Raw genomic sequence first — 20,675 nt, 5'->3', positions numbered from 1 at the left:
AAATTAAGGAAACTGACAGGTGTTGGTGAATAATAGCCGAAATGCTCTATACTTTCTGGTTGTCATATAAATCCATGTATTTCCTTTTGTCCATTTGGAAAATGAGAAAAAACCATACTAGATGGAGTTTAAATATCTTTTGTTGTACAATAGCAGAGAATAATTTGAACTGAATCTATCAATGATTTTCAAAATATATTATCTAGTTGCATCACTTTGCTGTGGTGGAATGCAGGTCTCTAGAATTTCTATTGGAATTAATCAGTTGCACTTACCCAGAACAGTGAGATAAGCCTTGGAAGTTTTGACAGGCATTGTAAATAAGGAACAGGTGTACTGTCCTTCATCGGAGAGAGATACATCACTGACACTGATGCTCAATTCATGCCAGGAAGCGCGAACCAGCTCGATCCTATTGTCTCTTAAAGCTAAAAAAAATATTGAAAGTGAATAACATTAGAAATAGTCCATATTTTTATACATTTTCAACATATTATTGATACCTTCTGTTTGACGTACATCTATGTTTCCTGAACTAGTTTAAATAGTTTGGCATAATTTATCAGTTTTTTTTTAACAAAAGCACAATGAAGTGCTCATTAATTGTTTCTGGAGTTATTTTTTAGTTAAAATGATTAAATCTAGTATAATGCTAGATAAAGCGATGTTTGTGCTAGCAGCTGACCTCTATAAAGGATGCCATGGCATGCCAGAACCAAGGAAACATGTGAACAAAATGTTTTCATTTCTGTGGACAGATAGCTCTGGGAATCTGATTGCTGACGACATTCAAGAAACTGAACAAAGAGAATTGTTATATTAAAAGTTCAATAGGGACATTTACTGAACTTTACCTAAATCTAAGGTGATATTTAGCTGAAAACACTTTCAGGCTACCAGAGACTTCAATTCACTCTGATTGGCTGAGATAGATCATGCTCATATATGCTTCGATCAAAATCACTTTCCTATCACAGAACACTTGTTTTCATGCAATATATTTTAGAATGCTATAGGGTTGTGCTACACTTGACCAGTTTTTTGTGGGAGGGCACAGGAGTCTCAGTCATTATTATGTATATCTTATGATTACAAAATCATATTTTCATTAAGTAAACACATAAAATCTGGAATTAAGCAGGAATTTACTAGTGAAATATAGAAAAAGGAAGCAAAGATGCTCAAGGATACCCAGATATAATGAATAATATAGTGGCTAGCTAAAAGGAAAAGATGGTCCATGGCCATCTTCTCCCAGTTACAGAAGAAGCACTCATTAAGCTTGATTATACTGTTGATCAAATAGGGTCTTTCCATCAGTATAAAAAGACACTTGGTCACCTTCAATGAAATATAGAAGAAATATCACAGACAAACATCCCCCAAAAGTAACCCCAAATTCAGCCTGAGAACCCTGGCCCATCTCGGGCAAGGTATTTAGATAACAAGACAATAACTAGAAGAGCCTTTCACAATAAGAAGTCTTCAAAATGCCTTTTCCAAGGCAATAGCGAATACCTTGCCCTACCAAATCACTGCCAAGGTGAGTTCACCAATCATTTACAGTGAAAATTTCTTTGCTAGTTCATTTGCTAAATAATAGAACTTCTGCATGGGATTTTTCATAACATTCTTTTTCATTGCATTTCTTTCCCAGTTTATAAATACATATAGTGTCATCTCCAATATGCTTCAAAAAGGAAGTTCAAGTATAGAAGAATAAAGGACAACCTGCAGTGGTACAACCGAGGATCTCCTAAAACTCAATGGACTCCCAGTGAGCAGAAAACTTGTCTCAATATCTCAGCACCCTGAACCATAGCTCTCTGCACAGTAGGTATTCAATGAATGGCTGTTACATTGAAAGTGAGAACTAAACTCTGTCCGTATATGATAAGAACAGTGTAACAAAGAACTGAACTGGGAAATCCTCTTCAATATCTCTCCACAGGATTCCCCATGGGAAAGAAGTCAAATAAAGAGAAAAAGAAAAGAAATAGAGGTAGAGAAAGAAGGGAGAATTAATTTTAAAAAAGCTCCCATTTACAGGCTATGGGCATAAAAGAGTTAGAAACCCCATGCTACATAGTTTTCAACCAAGTGATATTTCATTGGCAAGTGATTTGAAGTACCAAGTAGGTGATCTTTGATATAATACCTTTGCCTCACAGTTTCCAAATGAACATTCATGGCAAGGTAATAGTTGATCAGAGACCACCCGTATTGCTATGTAGTAATTTCCAAATATGTAGCGAACAAAGAATTATAATATTGTCAGTGGATGTAAATTCAGTTTTTAAAAAGTTTCCCCATGAAAGCAAGGAATGCAAATGGTTTATCTTTCGAAAATAAGTATGAATCTTACATATGTCTCTTTAAAACATTTCCCTACAAATGAATAATTGTAGAGCAGGAATGAGCAATTGTAATTTTTAAAAGAGGAAAAACAAATTACACATACTGCAGTGATTAAGAAAAAAAAGAACTACTAGATAGGCCTCTCTTGTCCGGCATCATTAACCATTAGGTACTTGCCAAACACAGGTAAGGTGATTTAAAGGTTTAAAATCCCAAGTTCTGGAGAGTTTAAAACAAGAAGTACTGACTAATGAGTAAAAAATCTGTTAATAACCACTTAATGGTAAACATTATTATTACAAAATATTATTGTTTCTAAGTGGTTTATTAATATAAAAATAAATACTATAATTCATGTTACATAAAATTAAAATTCCTAAGAAAATTTTTTGGATAAATTTAGTCATAATTTTCCTAAGAAAATTTCTTGGATAAATTTAGTAATGCCCATTTGTGACAAAAGTTGCCAGAATATTTGGTAAGCTGCATGCTAATTCAAATAAAAAAATGAAATAATAACAACAGTATAATTGTATCCATTTAACATTATTTATCCAGGCGTCTACTAGGAGAGTTAGGAAAAGGAAGCTCAATTGCAGAGTGCTGTCTTAGCAATCTACACTCTGTTATAATTTTTACATCCCTGCAAAACCTATTCAATTCAATTATGTTTAAATAGATTTCTAGTGAGAAATAATTAACTTTACATTCTATATAATACTTACATAATATCAAATATTTTTTGCTGTTTAAATATTAACTAACATAATTATATCATTGTTTTATTTGCTTTTTTCTAGTTCACTCACTCGTTCGCCCCATGACTTCTTCCCATGAGATGATTATGATGGATTGAATTATACACAATTCCTCACAATTCCTCATGATCCATATACAAAATTATTGCTAGTTTATTGAATTATTAAATTGAATAGGAACATATTCCTAATTTGTAAAAGTAGTTTATGAGTTTATGTGTTAATGGTTTAGAATAATATTATATACTTTATGTAATACATATTTTATAGAAGGGAATTCTGTATAGTGAAATTTTTATTAATGTATTGAATTACTATGCAGTTTACCAGAAGAACCAGAGATAAAATCCCATCAGAATAATAGCAGTACTTTCAAATGTCATCTTGGCTATTTAATTTCTTTTTTTTTTTTGGGTCTGGTCCTGGGGATTGAACTCTGGGCCCTCAGCAATTCAGCTCAAGGCTAGTGCTCTACCATCTGAGCCACAGCGCCACTTCCGGCTTTTTTCTTTTTGCTTATGTGGTACTGAGGAATCGAACCGAGGGCCTCATGCATGCAAGGCAAGCGCTCTACCACTGAGCCACCTTCCCAGCCCTAATTTCTTAATATTAATATAATTAATATAGCTAAGGCAAGCATACATTTCCAGATACATGAGATATTACCAATCAGTGTAATCACTTAAAAGCATTCAAAATTCTTTTAATATCCAAACAGTTGTTGTAATGAAAGCTCCACAAATCAGATACGGAATGCATTTTAAGAATCTTGCTACCTATTCTCCTTGGACTAAGAGCACATCATCTCTATCCAGTAGATGTTGTAGGGAGTTTAGAAGTGTTAACATAATCAACCAAATTCTGCTGACAGGTAAGATTTAGCTACAAATTTCAATACTAAACTTTTGATTTAATTTAAGATTTATTTTGCCGTGCATTGCATAAGAATATCCTCTTTTCTATTTCCACTTTTGATAACAAGGATACCTGGACTTTAATCTGATTTTTTTGCAGGAATATTGTATTGTCCACCTGGTTCAGGCCTAATTGCCTAATGTACTTCAGTCCTAATCACAATTTCTCTGGACTTGGTTAATTACCAAGATGATTCATTCAATGCAAAAACCCCAATATCTATGAGTGTTACATATCTACTTTCCACCTCCTACCACTTTATCTTTGCGAAAGAGAATTGGATTTAATATGCCAAAATGATTTTTTTTCCTGCTGAGTGGATTTGAACACTAAGAACGAAGATCATTTAAGGAAAGCTAAGTCAAATAAATTATCATAAAACCTATAAAAAGCATAAAGAATCAGGCCTAATACTTTTTAGCTTGACATGTGTGATATTAAAATTTTTCTCTACCTATTGCACAAAAGATAAGAGAAAGGGAACTCTTGTCACCCTCAATGGATACTTTATTTGCTGAAAGGTCAGCACAGTTTTAGTTAATGTATTAAAATTAGTTTGAGTTCCATGCATGTGTCAGTACTAGGAAGTACTGGAAAAAAAACTGAAAGATGAAGCAAGTGAATCTTTTCTGTTTTTTTTTTTTTTTCTTTTACAGTCAGACAACATAGAACAATCTAAATCAATTTTCTGGAAAATTGAAAAAAAAAAACAGCCATTGCTTCAGAGCTGCTTTTTGGTATACCAAGTTTCAGCCTGGATGAAATCTTACCAGAGCCATAGTTAATGGGCTTTTAGAATAAAATGTGAAGAGAACCTAAGCAATAAATCTGGAAACTGTGTAGCCATTTGGAAGACTTTTAGCAGAATTCCACTTTTTAAACTTCAGCTTTTCTTATTTCAAATGTATAAAAGCAAAGAGTGACTACTCGGTCCCATACCTAAAAGCTCTTTTATGTAACATTTATAAAAGCAAAGCAAAAATGTTGCCACATGATATATAAAACTAATATACTTTCATTGGAAATATACTATACAAGAAATACTAATAATGTGTTTAACTTCCACATTGTTTTTCATTTTGTATACTTTTTTTTATTTGCCAGACTTCTTGATTTTGCTAAAAATGAACATCCTCTTTATGAGGTGGGCTCTTTTATTCTATGTACTTGAGCTAGTTTGATAACACACCAGTATCTTTACAGTAAGATCACATTTAAACTGTTACACAATATAAGGCCTGAGTCTGTTTTCTCAATCCTCCCGGAAGCCTCCTCAAAAATCTCATCAATTAGAAATAACTGAGCATTTGTAGAAATATGGAAGAAAAAAAATTCTCTTTCTCCATATGTTATTAATTCTTTTCTAGTCCACCCCCCAAACGACATTACTTGTGCTTATGGATTATTAACCTAAATCTTTAGTTCTCAGGGTCAACATATTAAAATGAAGCTACATAGTTTTTGTTATGACAAAGAGAGTGAACAGGTGAGCTTTTTCTGGTCCATTATTTATATTCTTATTTGCACCTTTTACCTTATGACATAGTAATCTCCCAAGACATTTTAACTGTGTAAAAGACAAGTATCTATTGCCCAGACTAATCAGCAAAGTGCTCTAAATGTAACTCTTATTTCCTCTATTTAACAAGTGAATGACAATACAGAGGAGTACATAACATGCTAGCTCTATTTAGCAAATCATATCACAGAACATTCAGTGTGTCTTACATAAATGTGTGATAAATATGTGCATGTATATACATATATTGATAAATAAGAAATTCAATGTCCATTTCAATTATACATAAAATGCAACTCTTTTTGTATGTAAAATACCTGTATTTAACTCTATTTCATAATGATACAATTGTCATAATATTTTTTTACTCTATGATAAAATCTGTACAACCAGAAATCTGCTCTTGATCATTGTTGAGAGGAGAAAATGTTTCAGTGACACACATGATTGATATATAATATTTCCTGTCTCTGACAATATGTAATAGAACATTTTGAGAAAGAAAGAAACTCAGTAACTGCCTAAAATCCACAACAGATAATTACATAATCTAAATCTGGAAAAATTTGCACTAATAACAAGGACACTGATTGAAAAAGTATGATACACAATCCATTAATAAGAAGTTCTTTTATGTCTCTCAAGTCTACTGAATTTTTAAACACAATGTGGTTTTGGATTTCATATAGGAAGTATTTATTTATTGAGAACTTCAACATTTTAATGCATCTATACTTGAAGTAGTGATCCCTGACAATTATTCATATAATAGCTACCTGGTATTCTGCCAAGATTGTTTAAGTATTTTTTGACCTTGCAGGGTCATAATTTCTCATAAATTTTTAGGTCCCTTGCAGTATATTGTACAGTCAGCCTTCCAGAGACACCTAGAAAAGCACAATATATTATATGACCCTTGGTGGTCATGTGATTCAGTGGTGCATTATAGTCTATTTGTGAATGTTCGAAAAGTCAATTCCATCTTTAAGTTGTTTTTAAAAATGAGTTAAATCTCAATTGTATTAGTGTTCAAAAAGTTCATTCAATTTTAAGGTGTTTTCAAATTAGTTAAACCTCAATTGTATTCGTGCTATTATTCATCCATATTTTAAAATTATCCAATATGAATTACGTTTTTTGCTCAATTTAGTTCTTTAATATGATTGAAATTTATGCTGAAAATATTGTCACTGGGAAGCTAGCGATTCAATAAGACTGTTCAGATAATCAAGCACATTTCACACATTTATCTTTAGAAAATTAGTACGTATCCACTCAAATCATGTTTGTTCTAGGTCTGATTATTCTCATCAAACAAATGACAAAGCCAGTATGACAGTATGTAGGAGAATGGCACAAAGTTGTGAAGAGGCACCCATGTATGTCTAGTTGATTAAGGTTGAGTTTCAAATGACAAAGACATTTTGTGCAAGTTGGAAAAATATTCAGGCATACTATGTTTTTAGATATATTACACACAGTAATATAGATATGCACACAATACATACATAATTTCAATGAAATTAATTCCCTTATTCTTACACAGGATGTTTCTCTTTTCATATATCATTCCTAAATTAAAAATTAATATTCTAATAATTGTGTATTTATCTCATGAAAAAAGTCTAATAGGAAAAAAATGAATACATTATTTGCCAGATGCCATGACAACATGGTAGAAGGTTAGTTTACAAAACTCAGATCTAGAATGCCAGAAGATTCAACTGTCCTCTGACTACTTACATTATGTATATTTTAATAATGTTCTTCGAACTAGTAAAATACCAATGAAAACATGACCAGAAAATAAAGAAGACTATACAATCTTAGGAACTTAGTCTTTAGAAAATTCTTTAAGCCTTCAAGGCAAAATAACTCATAAGCATAGCAAGTAAAGTATGATTTATAACTTAAACTAAATGCCCTTATGCTGCTATACGAGCAATGAAAGTTTTATATGGTGAAAAAGATGTTTATGAGCCTTCTTTTTTATCGAATATGGCATATAATTTTTAATTCCGATGAGAAATTCTATTAAAGAAGACTTTTAATACATAATCACAAATCCTAATTAATTAGAAAATTATGACCCGTTTTTTGTGGCTCTTATTCAGACAATGCTTTTCTTTCCATTCATCACAAATAACAGTTATAGAATATTTTGTCTGATTATTTCACAACAGAGTATTTTGCCATGTAATTACCACAGTTTACATTGAAATTTGATATAAGTCTTGATTTATACTTAGTAACAAAAAAAACTACTTTTGGAAGCTTTTTTTTAAACCACTTACAGCATATTGTACTGTTATGTTTACATCTACAATATTGCTACTATATCATGTAGAATTTATCTCAGAGATTAGATTATATGTAAAGCTGTTAACTAAATACATATTAAATAGTGATTGAAAAATATTTGCCTTCATTAGATAGAGAAATCAAAATCTTGTTCTTTATTATTTTGAGAAATTATAATGCCCCACATTCTGTGAAAGGCTTTCAGTTTATGTTTATAATAAATGTAGAATGATGAAATTAGTTTGATTTCTGTTGAGCATGATTCTGATGGCTCCAAAGTAAAACATATTATAGCCTGATTATTTTGTTGTTGTTGTTGCTTTCAGTCCTGGGACTCAAGGTGAGTACTCTACAATTAGAGTCACAGCGCCACTTCCAGTTTTCTGGTGGCTAATTGGAGATAAGAGTCTCATAGACTTTCCTATCTGGACTGGCTTTGAACAACAATCCTCAGATCTCAGCTTCCTGAGTAGCTAGGATTACAGGCATGAGGCACTGGCACCCTGCATGTGTATGTATGTGTGTGTGTGCGCGTGTGTGTGTGTGTGCATGTGCATGCGTGCACGTGAGCACCAGTCCTGATATTTGAACTCAGAACCTTCAACTTTTGCTCATATGCTCTACATCCTCAACTTCTGGCTTTTTACTATTTAATTGTAAATAAGAATCTCATTTTTAACTTCCTGGGCTGGCTCCAAATTATGATCTTCACACCTCAACCTCCTGAGTGGGTAGGATGATGAGCATGAAATACTAGCCTTGAATTTTGTATAAAAAAAAATTTAGTTCCATCTTTATACGTGGACAACATTATTGTTTAGTAAAAGAAATTGCTATAGCATACAAATTCCTTCAGAAATCTTGCAAGATTCCTATAGAAATCTTGCATGTTACCTAGTTGAAAAATAAATTTATGGTCATTTTATATTAATTATTCCAAAGAAATAAGTGTGAAAATATTGGCAGCTCAACAACCAGTCTCTGTTGGAGGGGGAAAAAATCCTTCTTTCAAAAGAAAGACTGTATAAAGTAGTTTTCTAGTTTGAGAAGGGAAAAGAAAACATTTTAGAAATAATTTTCTACAACATTATTTCCTTCTTATATTCTACAACTTAAACATTACTGACTTGATTTCCTCAACTAGATAATAAGAGAAAGAAAACGGAAAAAGAAAAGAAAACAACAGCAACAACAACAAAACCAGCCTTCGATTCAAGTTATTGAAACCTAATCTACAGAATCCTAAACAATTAGATAATGACTGATTCTGTGGTCAATAGAGAACAAATAAACATAATGTCATCAAAAAAGGAATGCAGTACTTGCACAATTCACACCATGATGATGATGATGATAAAATGAAGATGAAAGTGTGGAGTTATTTGTAGCTAATACCTATGGATGATGTAATATATTAATACAAAAGAAAAAAATGTGCTTATACAGGTTTTTCCAAGTGTTATCCTTACTGTTATTGTCTGAGGTTTTAGTAAACTTAGGACAGTTGTGATCTCTTAGTTGAGATTAAGAGGAAGGGTTCTTATTATTAAATTAGTGATTATGCCAGTAATTGATAAATTATGTATATCTATATACACAATACACTATATATGTATATACATATGTTTATATATATATATATATATATATATATATATATATATATATATAGTCACTATAAAAAGTAAAATATAAAGTGAGCCACCAGTGGCTCATGCCTATAATCCTAGCTACTCTGGATGCTGCATTCTGAAGATCACAGTTCAAAGTCAAACCAGGTAGAAAAATCTGTGAGACTCATATATCTCCAAAAAACCTGCACAAGAAAAGATGGAAGCGAAGCTTTGGCTCAAGTTTTAGCATGCTAGACAAGTAAAAAGAAGCTCAGGAACAGTACCCATGCCCTGAGTTCAAACCTTAGGACTGGCCCATTAAAAAAAAAAGTTTACAAATAATGTGGGGGCTTGGAATGTGGTTTCGTGGTAAAGTGCTTACCTAGCATTCATGAAGCCCTGGGTTCAATTCCTCACAACCACATAAACAGAAAAGACAGAAGTAGGGTTGTGGCTCAAGTGGTAGAATGCTAGCATTGAGCAAAAGAAGCTCAGGGACAGCGCCAGGCCCTGAATTCAAGCCCCGTGTCTGGCACAAAAATAAATAAGTAAATAAATAATTAAATAAAAGAATAATGTGCACATTTTACATACTTCATCATTAAAAATCAGGTGTGGGGAAAGAACTTGTTAAAGACTAAGTGTAATGTAAGTGGATTGATTTTCTTTCAAAAATAATAAAAATAAAATTTACTATTACTTTTTTACTTATTTATTGCTTGTGGTTGGTGGTTTGGCACTCTACCATTTCAACCACACCTCCAGCTCTGTTAGAATTTGAGTCCAATGAATATTTCTGCACTATCTGGAATCAAGCCATTATTTTCTACACTCTTCTGAGAATTCTGAATAACAGGGTGTAAGACCCCTGTGTCTGCTTCCCCTTTCATATTAAATTTAGGGTACAATTTTCAAATGAAAGCTGTCACAAACCAAGATTAGAGAGTTGAATGATAGTAATGATTGCATTCCTCTTCATATATACATTTTGAGAGGTGGACACATTTATTTATTAATTTTTCTATTATCTTTCCTTTTGTGTGCAAGCAGAATCTGCAAAGGCTCTAGATGGTAAAAACACTGTATCCTTAAAGGAGCTTGGGTTATTCAATTCCTACATATTCAAGGTATCTCAATATAAGGTAAATGAGAGAGAAAGAAAGGGATACAGATACAGAGAGAGAGAGAGAGATTACTGAAAAAAAATCTCCAATGACACACTGTTACTTAAATATATCAGTAAGATAAATTCTTTGGCCATAATTAACCTGTCTTTACAGTCCAAATATTATTACATTTCAAATATGAATGAAAACTTCCATCACAATGCTGAGAAATGGATTAAAAGACAAAAGTTAATAACTATTAAATTCATTCTCAGTACAGACTGCCATAGATTGTTAGTTATTGAAAGTACCAGGGAAATTCCTTCTATTTATTTTTCTGAAAAAAAGGAGAAAATACGTAAGTAGGCCTAATTAAGGACTAGAATTGGGAATCATTCACCTGTTTCTTTGAAATTTCTGAATTTTCTAAATTTATCAATTAGGTAGCATTACAGCTATTCTAAAATCTTAAAATGTTATATAGAATTAATATAACAAACTGTTGTTTCTGAACTTGACTATTTACTAAATACTGAACTCTTTCAATTATTAATGCTATTTCTTAGTAATAGACATGTCAGAAGATGTTTATAAGAAAACTAGAAATGGAAAATATGAAAAAGTTGTTATAGAGTATGTGATTTTTAAAAAGGTACTTTAATTATCATAATCACCACATTAAATTATCCTATATTTACTACGTTGGGATTTATTTTACCTTAGCTATCAAGGATGTGAACAAATATATTACTTTTTGAAATGTTTTTCATCCATAAAATAAGCACTGTTTAAATCTTTTTATGTAACTTCTTTTGGAGCACTAAATACACCAATAATTTTGTTTAAAAATATTCCTAAAGCAATAAATATAGTTCAATTTATGTGCTGCATGCCTATAGAGATTCTGTTCATATTTTGAAAAAAAATAGACATATCTTGTGGTATTTATTCCTCTATTTTAAATAAGCATCTGTGAAACAGATTGCTTCTATATTCTAGGATTTTTGGTAGCGGCTTAAAATGTTCTCTTCTCAAGTAGGTAAGTTATATAATGAGAGTTTATTTCCTCAGGAATATGTTGCCATAGGGGGAATATATATATATGTATATAATCAAATTTGTTATGTGCATGTCTTTATGAACATTAGGACCAGAACAGTGTTGATGTCACATAGGCAGCTACACCAATCGTGACAGACTTGAGTGATGACAAAATACCCTCCTGTCTGTGAGGGTAACACAAAACGACAAAGGGCATAAAACTGCCAGTCTTTTTGTTTATATTTCATCTGTGACTAATAAGGGAAGAAGGTGATCGACAGCCTGGTGACATGCCCATGGTCTTAAGCAGATCATTGCTAACCTTAATACATACATAGAAGTGCTATATTGATGCTTGTAAATTACTCTTCCTTCTCCAGCTTTCTAACATGTTGTCTTCACCAAAAAAATACAATAAGTATTTATAACTTTATTTTATGGAAAATTACACACAATGTTTACAAGATACTGCTTCTTGAGGTGCTGTCTTCAGAGTGTAAATGTGTTTGTACATGTATTATGTATAAAATAGTATAAATACATTTAAGGTGTGTGAACATGTATATATTTATGTTGTTCAAATAGACAAAGAATCAGAAAGCACTAGAGAAAAAAGGCAGAAGAAAATGAAGACAAGTTGAGAAAAATATGAAAAAAAGAATAACTAGAATGTGAACTCAATTTCCTAATACACACCTCAAAGATATAAATTATTAATTAAAATATTCGTTCAAAGCACTGAATATGTATAGAGGAAGTTCCAAAGAAGTGGTTAAGTGTCTCTGCTGATTTTTAAGAGCTTGTAATTTATTTGAAGGATATTAAACATACAGATATAAAATATGAAGGTGATAATTGTAATGTAACCTGAAAACAAGTGAATGATAATGGTTTAAGATTCATAAATCTGAACTGGGAAGAGAAATTAAATAAGAATCTAATGAGCCAAGAAATTCCTTGTTTTAACTTAGAATGTGGCTATAGGCCACTGAATGGCAAAGAAATAAATTAACATTAACTTCAGCCAGAGAAATAATGGACTAGGAGATGAAGCAATGTATTTCTGCAGATAACATTCAGGACTCATCCCAACCATATTTGTTTTGCCCTTTTCAGCAAATCGAAAGACATTTCTGATATAACTCCAAACTATGCTCTTCTGGGCCTTGGTTCTCATGGCTGCCTCTTAGTTGATCTGTCTTGAAAGCTCTCAGTACCAAATCCTATTTCTCTCTCTTGCATTTTTTCAAATAAAAGTGATGCATACTCACCTCATTAAGATGTAAATATTGTTTATACTAGGGATCATTTTCTCTAAGATGTGTTATTTTTACCTACATTAATGTTGCCCCTTGATGCCCCTCATAGGAAAATCAGATGTGACTACATCTATTAGGAAAAAAAAAGAAAAAAACCAATATTTTTGTCAGAAGAATATTAAACTTTCAACTGTAAATCCCTCAGAAATATTTTCCTATAAATGCTATCACACTTTTTTTTTGGGGGGGAGGGGGTCCGGTCCTGGGGCCTGAACTCTGGGCCTGGGCACTGTCCCTCAGCTCTTCAGCTCAAGGCTAGTGCTCTACCACTTGAGTCACAGCGCCACTTCTGGCTTTTTTCTTTTTTTCTTATGTGGTGCTGAGGAATTGAACCCAGGGCCTCATGCATGCAAGGCAAGTGCTCTACCACTGAGCCACCTTCCCAGCCCAAATGCTATCACATTTAGCGGACATTTGTTTGTTTTTTATCCTATTTCATGTTGTCCAGTAACCACATGTCTATCAAGAAAGACTCAAATAAAATGACAGAATGGGTAATACTTTGGTTCAAAACATTTGTTAATAAATAAATACATGTAGTGAAGAAAAACATCTTATAGGATATACACATCTTCCAATATAGAAATGACAGATGGCCTGGACAGGAAGTCAGGCTACCCTGTGGCTGATAAAAATATCTTGGATATTGATAAGGAATCCTATCCTGGACTAATAACATTAATAAAATCACTTATGACATACATCTGGGTCTTGATGAATCACAGCTCTTGTAACATGCAGTAATAGCCCAGACTGACTACAGGGCCAAGACCTTTTTCCTGTTGGCCCAAATATCTTATGAAATTATGATATACAACAAAATCTCTGGAAGTTAATGACACATAATCCAGTTTTCCAAGATTGACCATCTATGTTTAAGATTCCAATAAGGAGTCTTGAAATCTTAGACCTTCATTACAACAATTCCTCTTTATCTTGCCCACCTTCCTCTTTGGTAGGTACATGTTTGCTTTTCTTTATATTAATAAACCTAATCCTGCCTATTCTCCTTTGACATTCCTTAAGTACTGAAAGATCACATAAGAATTTAAGTATTGAAACAAGTGGCCTGAATCTAGTAACATGTTTTGATAATCCAACCAGTAGGCTGTAGGAAACACATACTTAAAAGCAAGTAAATATATTTACCTCTGGCTCTGGCAAGGCTTTCTGATTTCAAATCAAAATGTATATATTGAGAGGACATTTTTCAGTTTTATTTTGTCTGAACTATTACCTTGAAAAACTTGAGCAACAATGGAAATTTGCTTCTCTCATGTCCTGTGAATGGGAGGAACAAATAATAGTAACCCCGGGGTTAGCAAGTGAAGATTTGGAGCTCATTGCATATTTCTTCTCCCTTCTGCTGTTTCTACTTATATTGCTGTGTTTGGTTATTTAATAGTTTTCTGAAAATTGTGTTACTTTTGCCAGCTCTAGTAATTATTCAAACTTATTCTAACAATGTAATGTCATGTATTAACTAAACAAAGAGTATAAAGTATATGTTAGAGTTGAATGAAATAATAAATACAGGAATAATTTCCCATTAAAATAAAGAAATGAAAATAAATATTTATAGTCTTTAATCATCTATAAATTGATCTATCTATATCTTTCTGTCTACCTATCTAGCCATCTATTATTTATCTATAGGGATATATTTTAAAACATAACAAAATTTTAGCTGGATCTAAATGGAGAACTTTCGACTCATATCCATAACTTTATTCAGAGAAAATTGCACAGAAAAAATACAGGATGATGTCTCCTGACTTCATTCATTACTTAGGAGGAGAAATGCAGTTTTATATAAAGGATGATTTAACTTTTATCAGTTTGAGTTTATTCCACTAATTTGAAGGGTCTATAGCAATAGAAAAATCAATCACTATATTTTTAATTGAAATAGCATGAGACATTAGCTGAATAACATTTTGAGACTAAAATACACAGGATGATGATCGGAAATACTTCTCTGATTTAAAGCAAAACAAATAGTGCTGAAAAGCTTTGAATAATATAATTTTATTTTGTTTATGCTATTTACTAATAAAATATTACATCTGTGTGATATATCTATTAGGTTGACAGATGAATGAAATATTAAAACAGAGTGAGGAATGCTGGTGAATATATGCTTTTATAGTATACCAGAGGCTGATGTGTTAAAATTTCCTTGAATTTATATGTGATTTTAGCAACTTTCAGTTTTCTTTAATAGAAGAAATATGTATTATGGAAAATATGAGACATTCTTTGTACTCCAGTTTAGTTTTAGCTGGAAGAAGCCACACATAAATTTATCTGATTAAACATTGCATTCCAGCACCAGAAAAAAAGATATTTTAAGTTGAATTGCTTTTATTAATATCCATGAATATCTTAGTAAAATACTGGTTTATATGTTTGACAATTTATCCTCATTTCCTTATAATTTATGTCTGCAGCTTGAACACTAGAGATGTCCATTTTAATGTTACTATACATTTCCTGGTTAAATGTTTACAGCACAACCCATTGTATTCCTTACCGAATACCTCTACTAGAAAAATATCCCGTCTTATTTTATACTCACTCCACTTTTGTCCAAGCCATAAACAATGAAATCATCCTTAATTCATCTCTGTCCCTCATAACATAAAGCATTCAATAACTGTTTTTTGCCCTGTTTGCAATTATAGATCAGAAAATCAGAACAATGATCATCTGTACTGCTAATACTCTACTTCAAGACTGGAACTACTCTTACTTGGCTAATGGGGGTTCTTCACTAATCACTCTCCAGGTTACCATGTCAATAATATAGCCAGGGTGATCCTGCCCCAAATGTGTAAGGCATTTACATGCTCAAGCACCTCTCCCATAAGCTTCTTTTCTAATAATGCCAGAGTTCCTTAGACTGCTTCAACAGGTGCAAACAATCTGCTATCACCATAACTCCTGTCATGACATACAATAGAATCCTTTCTCTCCCTTTAGCCGTGTCCATCTTCACACTACTTCTGGAATACCAATCTCATAGTTTTGATGCTTATTGTTGTTCAACCTTGTAAGAATTTCTACATAAAAATGACTTTAAAAGTCCCACATTCCCTTAGAATTTTTCTGATCATCTTATTGTCGGAATATTTGTATCTTCACAGTATCCAAATATGGGAATCTTCACCTCCCAGAAGATAGTATAAGGAAGCAGTTTGGGGAGATTGACAAGGTCATGGCGCGGAGAATTCCTGAATGGAATTGGCAACCTTACAAAATAGGTGAAGTATGTTCTCTTGCTCCTGCTACCATCAGAAACAAGACTGACAGCTAAGATACCACACTTCAATCTTCAAAAGACTTCAACATCTTGATCTTGAAGTTCTAGCCTTCAGAACTATGAGAAATACATTTTTGTTTACAATCCACGCAGCTTGTAGGATTTTGTTCTAGCTATCTAAGCAGGACTAAGAGCCTAGTTAAAATTAAAGTTGTCACAAATCTATCTTATTCAATTTATTTTTCATAGTATTATATAACAAAAGATAAATTACTTATTTACCTGATTAATACACCACTTTAAATGTCTGTAAACTTCCTTGTATTTCAGACCTACTTTCTTTACCTTTCCTTTTATTATCTCCTGCATCCAACAAACTGCAGGATACATGATAAGTAATGAAACTTATTTGGGAATGATTGAGTTCATCTGCTACCACTGTGTAATAAATAGTATGTGACTATGGTTTTACATAAAAATTCTTACAATTATATACCATTAAGCTTCTACACTTCAAAATATGTTTACAATATAATAGCATAAGCTAGCTTAACATATAATAAACAAAATATTTACTCTAATGTTACTTAAAAATAAATTACAGGATATGCTTTCAAAAATTCATAAAAATGAAATTAAGAGGAAAATGATTAATATGATGAAAATAATGTGTATTATAAATAATGATTCTTCCTAAATTAAGTTTTAAGTTTAATACAATTCAAACTAAAATCTCTGATTAAAAAAATACATGTAAGTAAGAATTCCATAAAAACTTACATAAAGACTACAAAGACAATGTTTAATTTGCTGTGAAAATAGTCAACTGTTCCCCAGCAAGAAGAGAAGGCTTTTCTTCTTGTTGAAGAAAGTAGCTTTTGAAATTTGTAACAGAAGATTCAGATTACAAAAGGCAAAACTGGGAGTGAAGAAAAGATATTTACTGAGAAGAAACTACAGCGTTTAATGACATAGAGAAAGAAACTATTAATAGTTACTTGGTAACACACAAGACAACCTATATATGTTGTCAGTTATGTTTGAATGTATAAAACAATATACAGAATGTCAACAGAAGTTGTTTCTAGGTGTTGAGATTGTGAGTGGTACATAGTTTTAAGATTATTTCTATATTTATATATTTTGATACTTAAATTATTTCTATATCTATATCTATGTGTATCTCTTTATATATTTCCATATCTCTCAAACATAAACCAGTAAACTTTCTACATTTAAAATGTCACAAAATTGAAATTGTTTCTAAATCCTTCCATACAGTCTTCTCATTTAGATGTTTTTCAATAAAAACTGTAATAAAACCCATGCATTTTGTTATAAAGAATGTATATTTTTTTGGTATTCTACAAATGGCCAGTTTAGTTATTCTTTCTATTTATCTGAGTAGTAATAAGCTCATGAGTGCTAAGCTTTGGCACATGATTAATGTGTCACCAGGAAGGAGCTTTAGCGGCCTTTGGCATTCTGTTGCTAAAGGTGAGCTCAGCGAAGTCTAGCAAGACACATTTACCAATCCTATAAAAATGCAATATAAACTGTTGACTTGACAGTGCATACAACACCAAGTAAAGCGTAATTGCATTCAACTCACGTGCATCAGGTACTAACAGAGCAGTTTATTATCATCGCAGGTGCAGAAACCTGCCAACATTTCAGCCATCTGGGCTTTCTCAGGGCAGTATAAAAGTAAAATACGGGAATGAAATATGTGAATTGAATGTAATTTTAAACCTTTTTTGCTTCTGTTTATATATATATATATATAGTAATTCTGCAACATTAGTTTCTTTTAGAAAGCCAACAACTTTTACTAATTTAAACTCATTAATGGCCTCACTTAAAGTCTGTTGTCTCAATAATAATGGATGCTCTGAAAGCATTTTGTAGTGAGAATGTTGTGGTAAATGTAATTGAATTAAAAAAGTTAGAATTTCTGAGGGGTTAATGAACAATCTATCTTTTTAACATGTGTCATCAGTACAATATCAAGAATCAAAGGTTTTATTAGTATTTAAGCATCTGTTTTCAGAACTTGTTAGGATATTTTAATTTCAGCCTCTCATAGCTAAAGGCAGAGATGTTACATGTTCTACACTACAGTTTTACAAATATAACCCATTTCTTTCCCACCGATGTACCACCAAATTATTCTCCATTGCCAACAGAAAACAAAATAAAATAATTAGGACTAATATTCATAGTAGGTTGAATAATCAGATTATTGTTGCATTTTTATCTCACTATCTATAAGCCTCTAAACTAAAGAACTATTGTTTTTTGTTAGTGTGTTTTTTGTTTTGGCTGAAAATACAATTTTTCAGTAAAACAAAGCATTTATTCTTTTGCTTTGACTTTTAGTTAGTAGTTTTTATGATGATAAATTTGAAATTTGTTATTACCATAATGCAGGTAACAATGCCAAGACTATCTCAGAAAATACTTTCAAGGACTCTGAAGATCTAAGTTTGGGAAAACTGTCAAAACTGACGGAAGCTTCTGCTCCACTTTGGGTTTTCTGCTCATGGCACACAGCCATGTGAGCCTATGAGTTATAAAGAATGCTAACAGAATGCTAACAGAAGGCACACAACATGATGCCACACTGTTATATACAACTTTACTGCTAAATCCTGATTTTCCTGGGTGTTTCCCCATCATTATACTTTGGCTGGTACTTTGACTATCAGACATCTGGACTCTTGGCTTATTTGTTGCACTTGTCTTTGACCTTATTCTTTTCAATGAATTGAGTGATTATAATTTTATCCCTGCCAAATTCACAAATTGAAATCCTACCCGTGAAGGTATGGTCTTCAGAGCAGGAAACACCTTCAGGAAATAATTACCTCATGAGAATTAGTGTTCCTACCAAATAGATCTCAGAGAGCTGTCTTGATTCTTCTGTGTCCTGTTAGGATCCATTGAGAGAAAGGGAGTTTATAAACATCAATGACCCTGATGACATTGACAACATGATCATAGATTTCTAGCCTCTATCAGTATAAGAAATAGATTTTCATAGTCTACAAGGCATATAGTCCATGGTATCCTGTTATAATAACCTGAACTAAAACAATACCCTTCAATTTATTTTTTTCTTATATAATTTTATTCCAAGAAACCCTTGTGGCTCATCTATTAATCTATTATGACATAAGAAACAGATATATTTTACTTTGGTTCTTAAGCATTGACTCTTTTTTTTTTTTTTTTTTTTTGTCGCCCGTGGGGCTTGAATTCTGGGCTTGGGCGCTGTCCCTCAGCTCTTCAGGTCAAGGCGAGCACTCTACCGCTTAAGCCATAGCGCCAGTTTTCTAGTGGTTTAGTGGAGATAAGAGTCTCACGGACTTTCCTGCCCCGGCTGGCTTTGAACTGTGATCCTCAGATCTCAGCCTCCCGAGTAGCTAGGATTACAGGCATGAGCCACTGGCTCCAGGCCAAGCATTGACTTTTAATCCATCTTAAATGTGATTTCTTCTTTTTGAAACTTTTACTCGGGATGAGAACATGAGGTAATTCTTAATTTTACATTGCTGAGTTTCCATTATATTGTTGTTTCAAAGCTTTAAATCATGACAAGTTTTGCATGTTGTCTTTTTCTAATAATTCTTTCCTAAATGTAAGTTGCTGATGGCTATAATCCTAGACTGTGGCTCAGAAAACAAAAGGAAAGTTATATTCCATATATTATAACGTTCTTTTTTTTTTTTTTCTTTTTGGTCAGTATTGGGTCTTAAACTATGGGCCTGGGCTCTGTCCCGGAGCTCTTCAGCTCAAGGGGAGCACTCTACCACTTAAGCCTCAGTGCTACTTCCGGTTTTCTGGTGCTTAATTGGTGATAAAAGTCTCATGGATATTCCTGCCCAGGCTGGCTTTGAACTGCAATCCTCCAATCTCAGCCTTCTGAGTAACTAGGATAACAGGCATGAGCCACTGGTGCCTGGCCTAATGTTCCTTTTTAAACAATGGTTACTACACAGTTTGAAAGAGCTTGTTACTATAGGAAAAATGTTCAGTCAACATAGGTTATGAAGGAAGACATGCTTTTAATGGTTTTGAGACACTGGCCAAAATTCAGAAGGCATTTTATGAAAGAGAATGGAATATTTAAATGAATACTTGCCATTTCTTTTATAATAATTATAGAATGTATTGCTCTGAATCTGAATGAAATACACCCAAAGTTTTAAGAAGCATAAATATAAAATATTGTGTAACAGGCTACTATGTTTAGGGACAAAGAAAAATGCTATTTCTACAATATTTCCTGAGAAACTGGTAGTGCTTTCTCACTACCGCTAACCACTAGAGAATGACCACACTAGCTAGAAAGTTACCATTACTGTAACAAAAATGTTATAATTCTACAAACTGTGAGCAGAAAATTTAATAATAAGGATACTTAATTGGCACTCCACACAGGTAACACCCCTTTGTAAGTCTGTGGATTGCCACTGACTTG

General features: G+C 32.5%; 1 protein-coding gene across 1 annotated transcript in view; it reads right to left on the bottom strand.

Annotated features, from left to right (window-relative positions):
• Cadm2 (cell adhesion molecule 2) overlaps positions 1 to 20,675 on the bottom strand; it is a 165,017-nt gene that overhangs the window by 108,739 nt on the left and 35,603 nt on the right. The window contains exon 2 of the mRNA XM_042676875.1: positions 276 to 428. Coding sequence (XP_042532809.1) covers positions 276 to 315 — 40 coding nt within the window. The 5' untranslated portion in view covers positions 316 to 428. The remainder of the gene's footprint in view (positions 1 to 275; positions 429 to 20,675) is intronic.

This window comes from Dipodomys spectabilis, unplaced genomic scaffold (assembly GCF_019054845.1).
Source record: "Dipodomys spectabilis isolate Male_0828 unplaced genomic scaffold, ASM1905484v1 ptg000032l, whole genome shotgun sequence".
NCBI classification, from domain to species: Eukaryota; Metazoa; Chordata; class Mammalia; order Rodentia; family Heteromyidae; genus Dipodomys; species Dipodomys spectabilis.
Note: the sequence above shows the minus strand (reverse complement) of the source record. Positions and strands in the feature narration are given on the sequence as shown.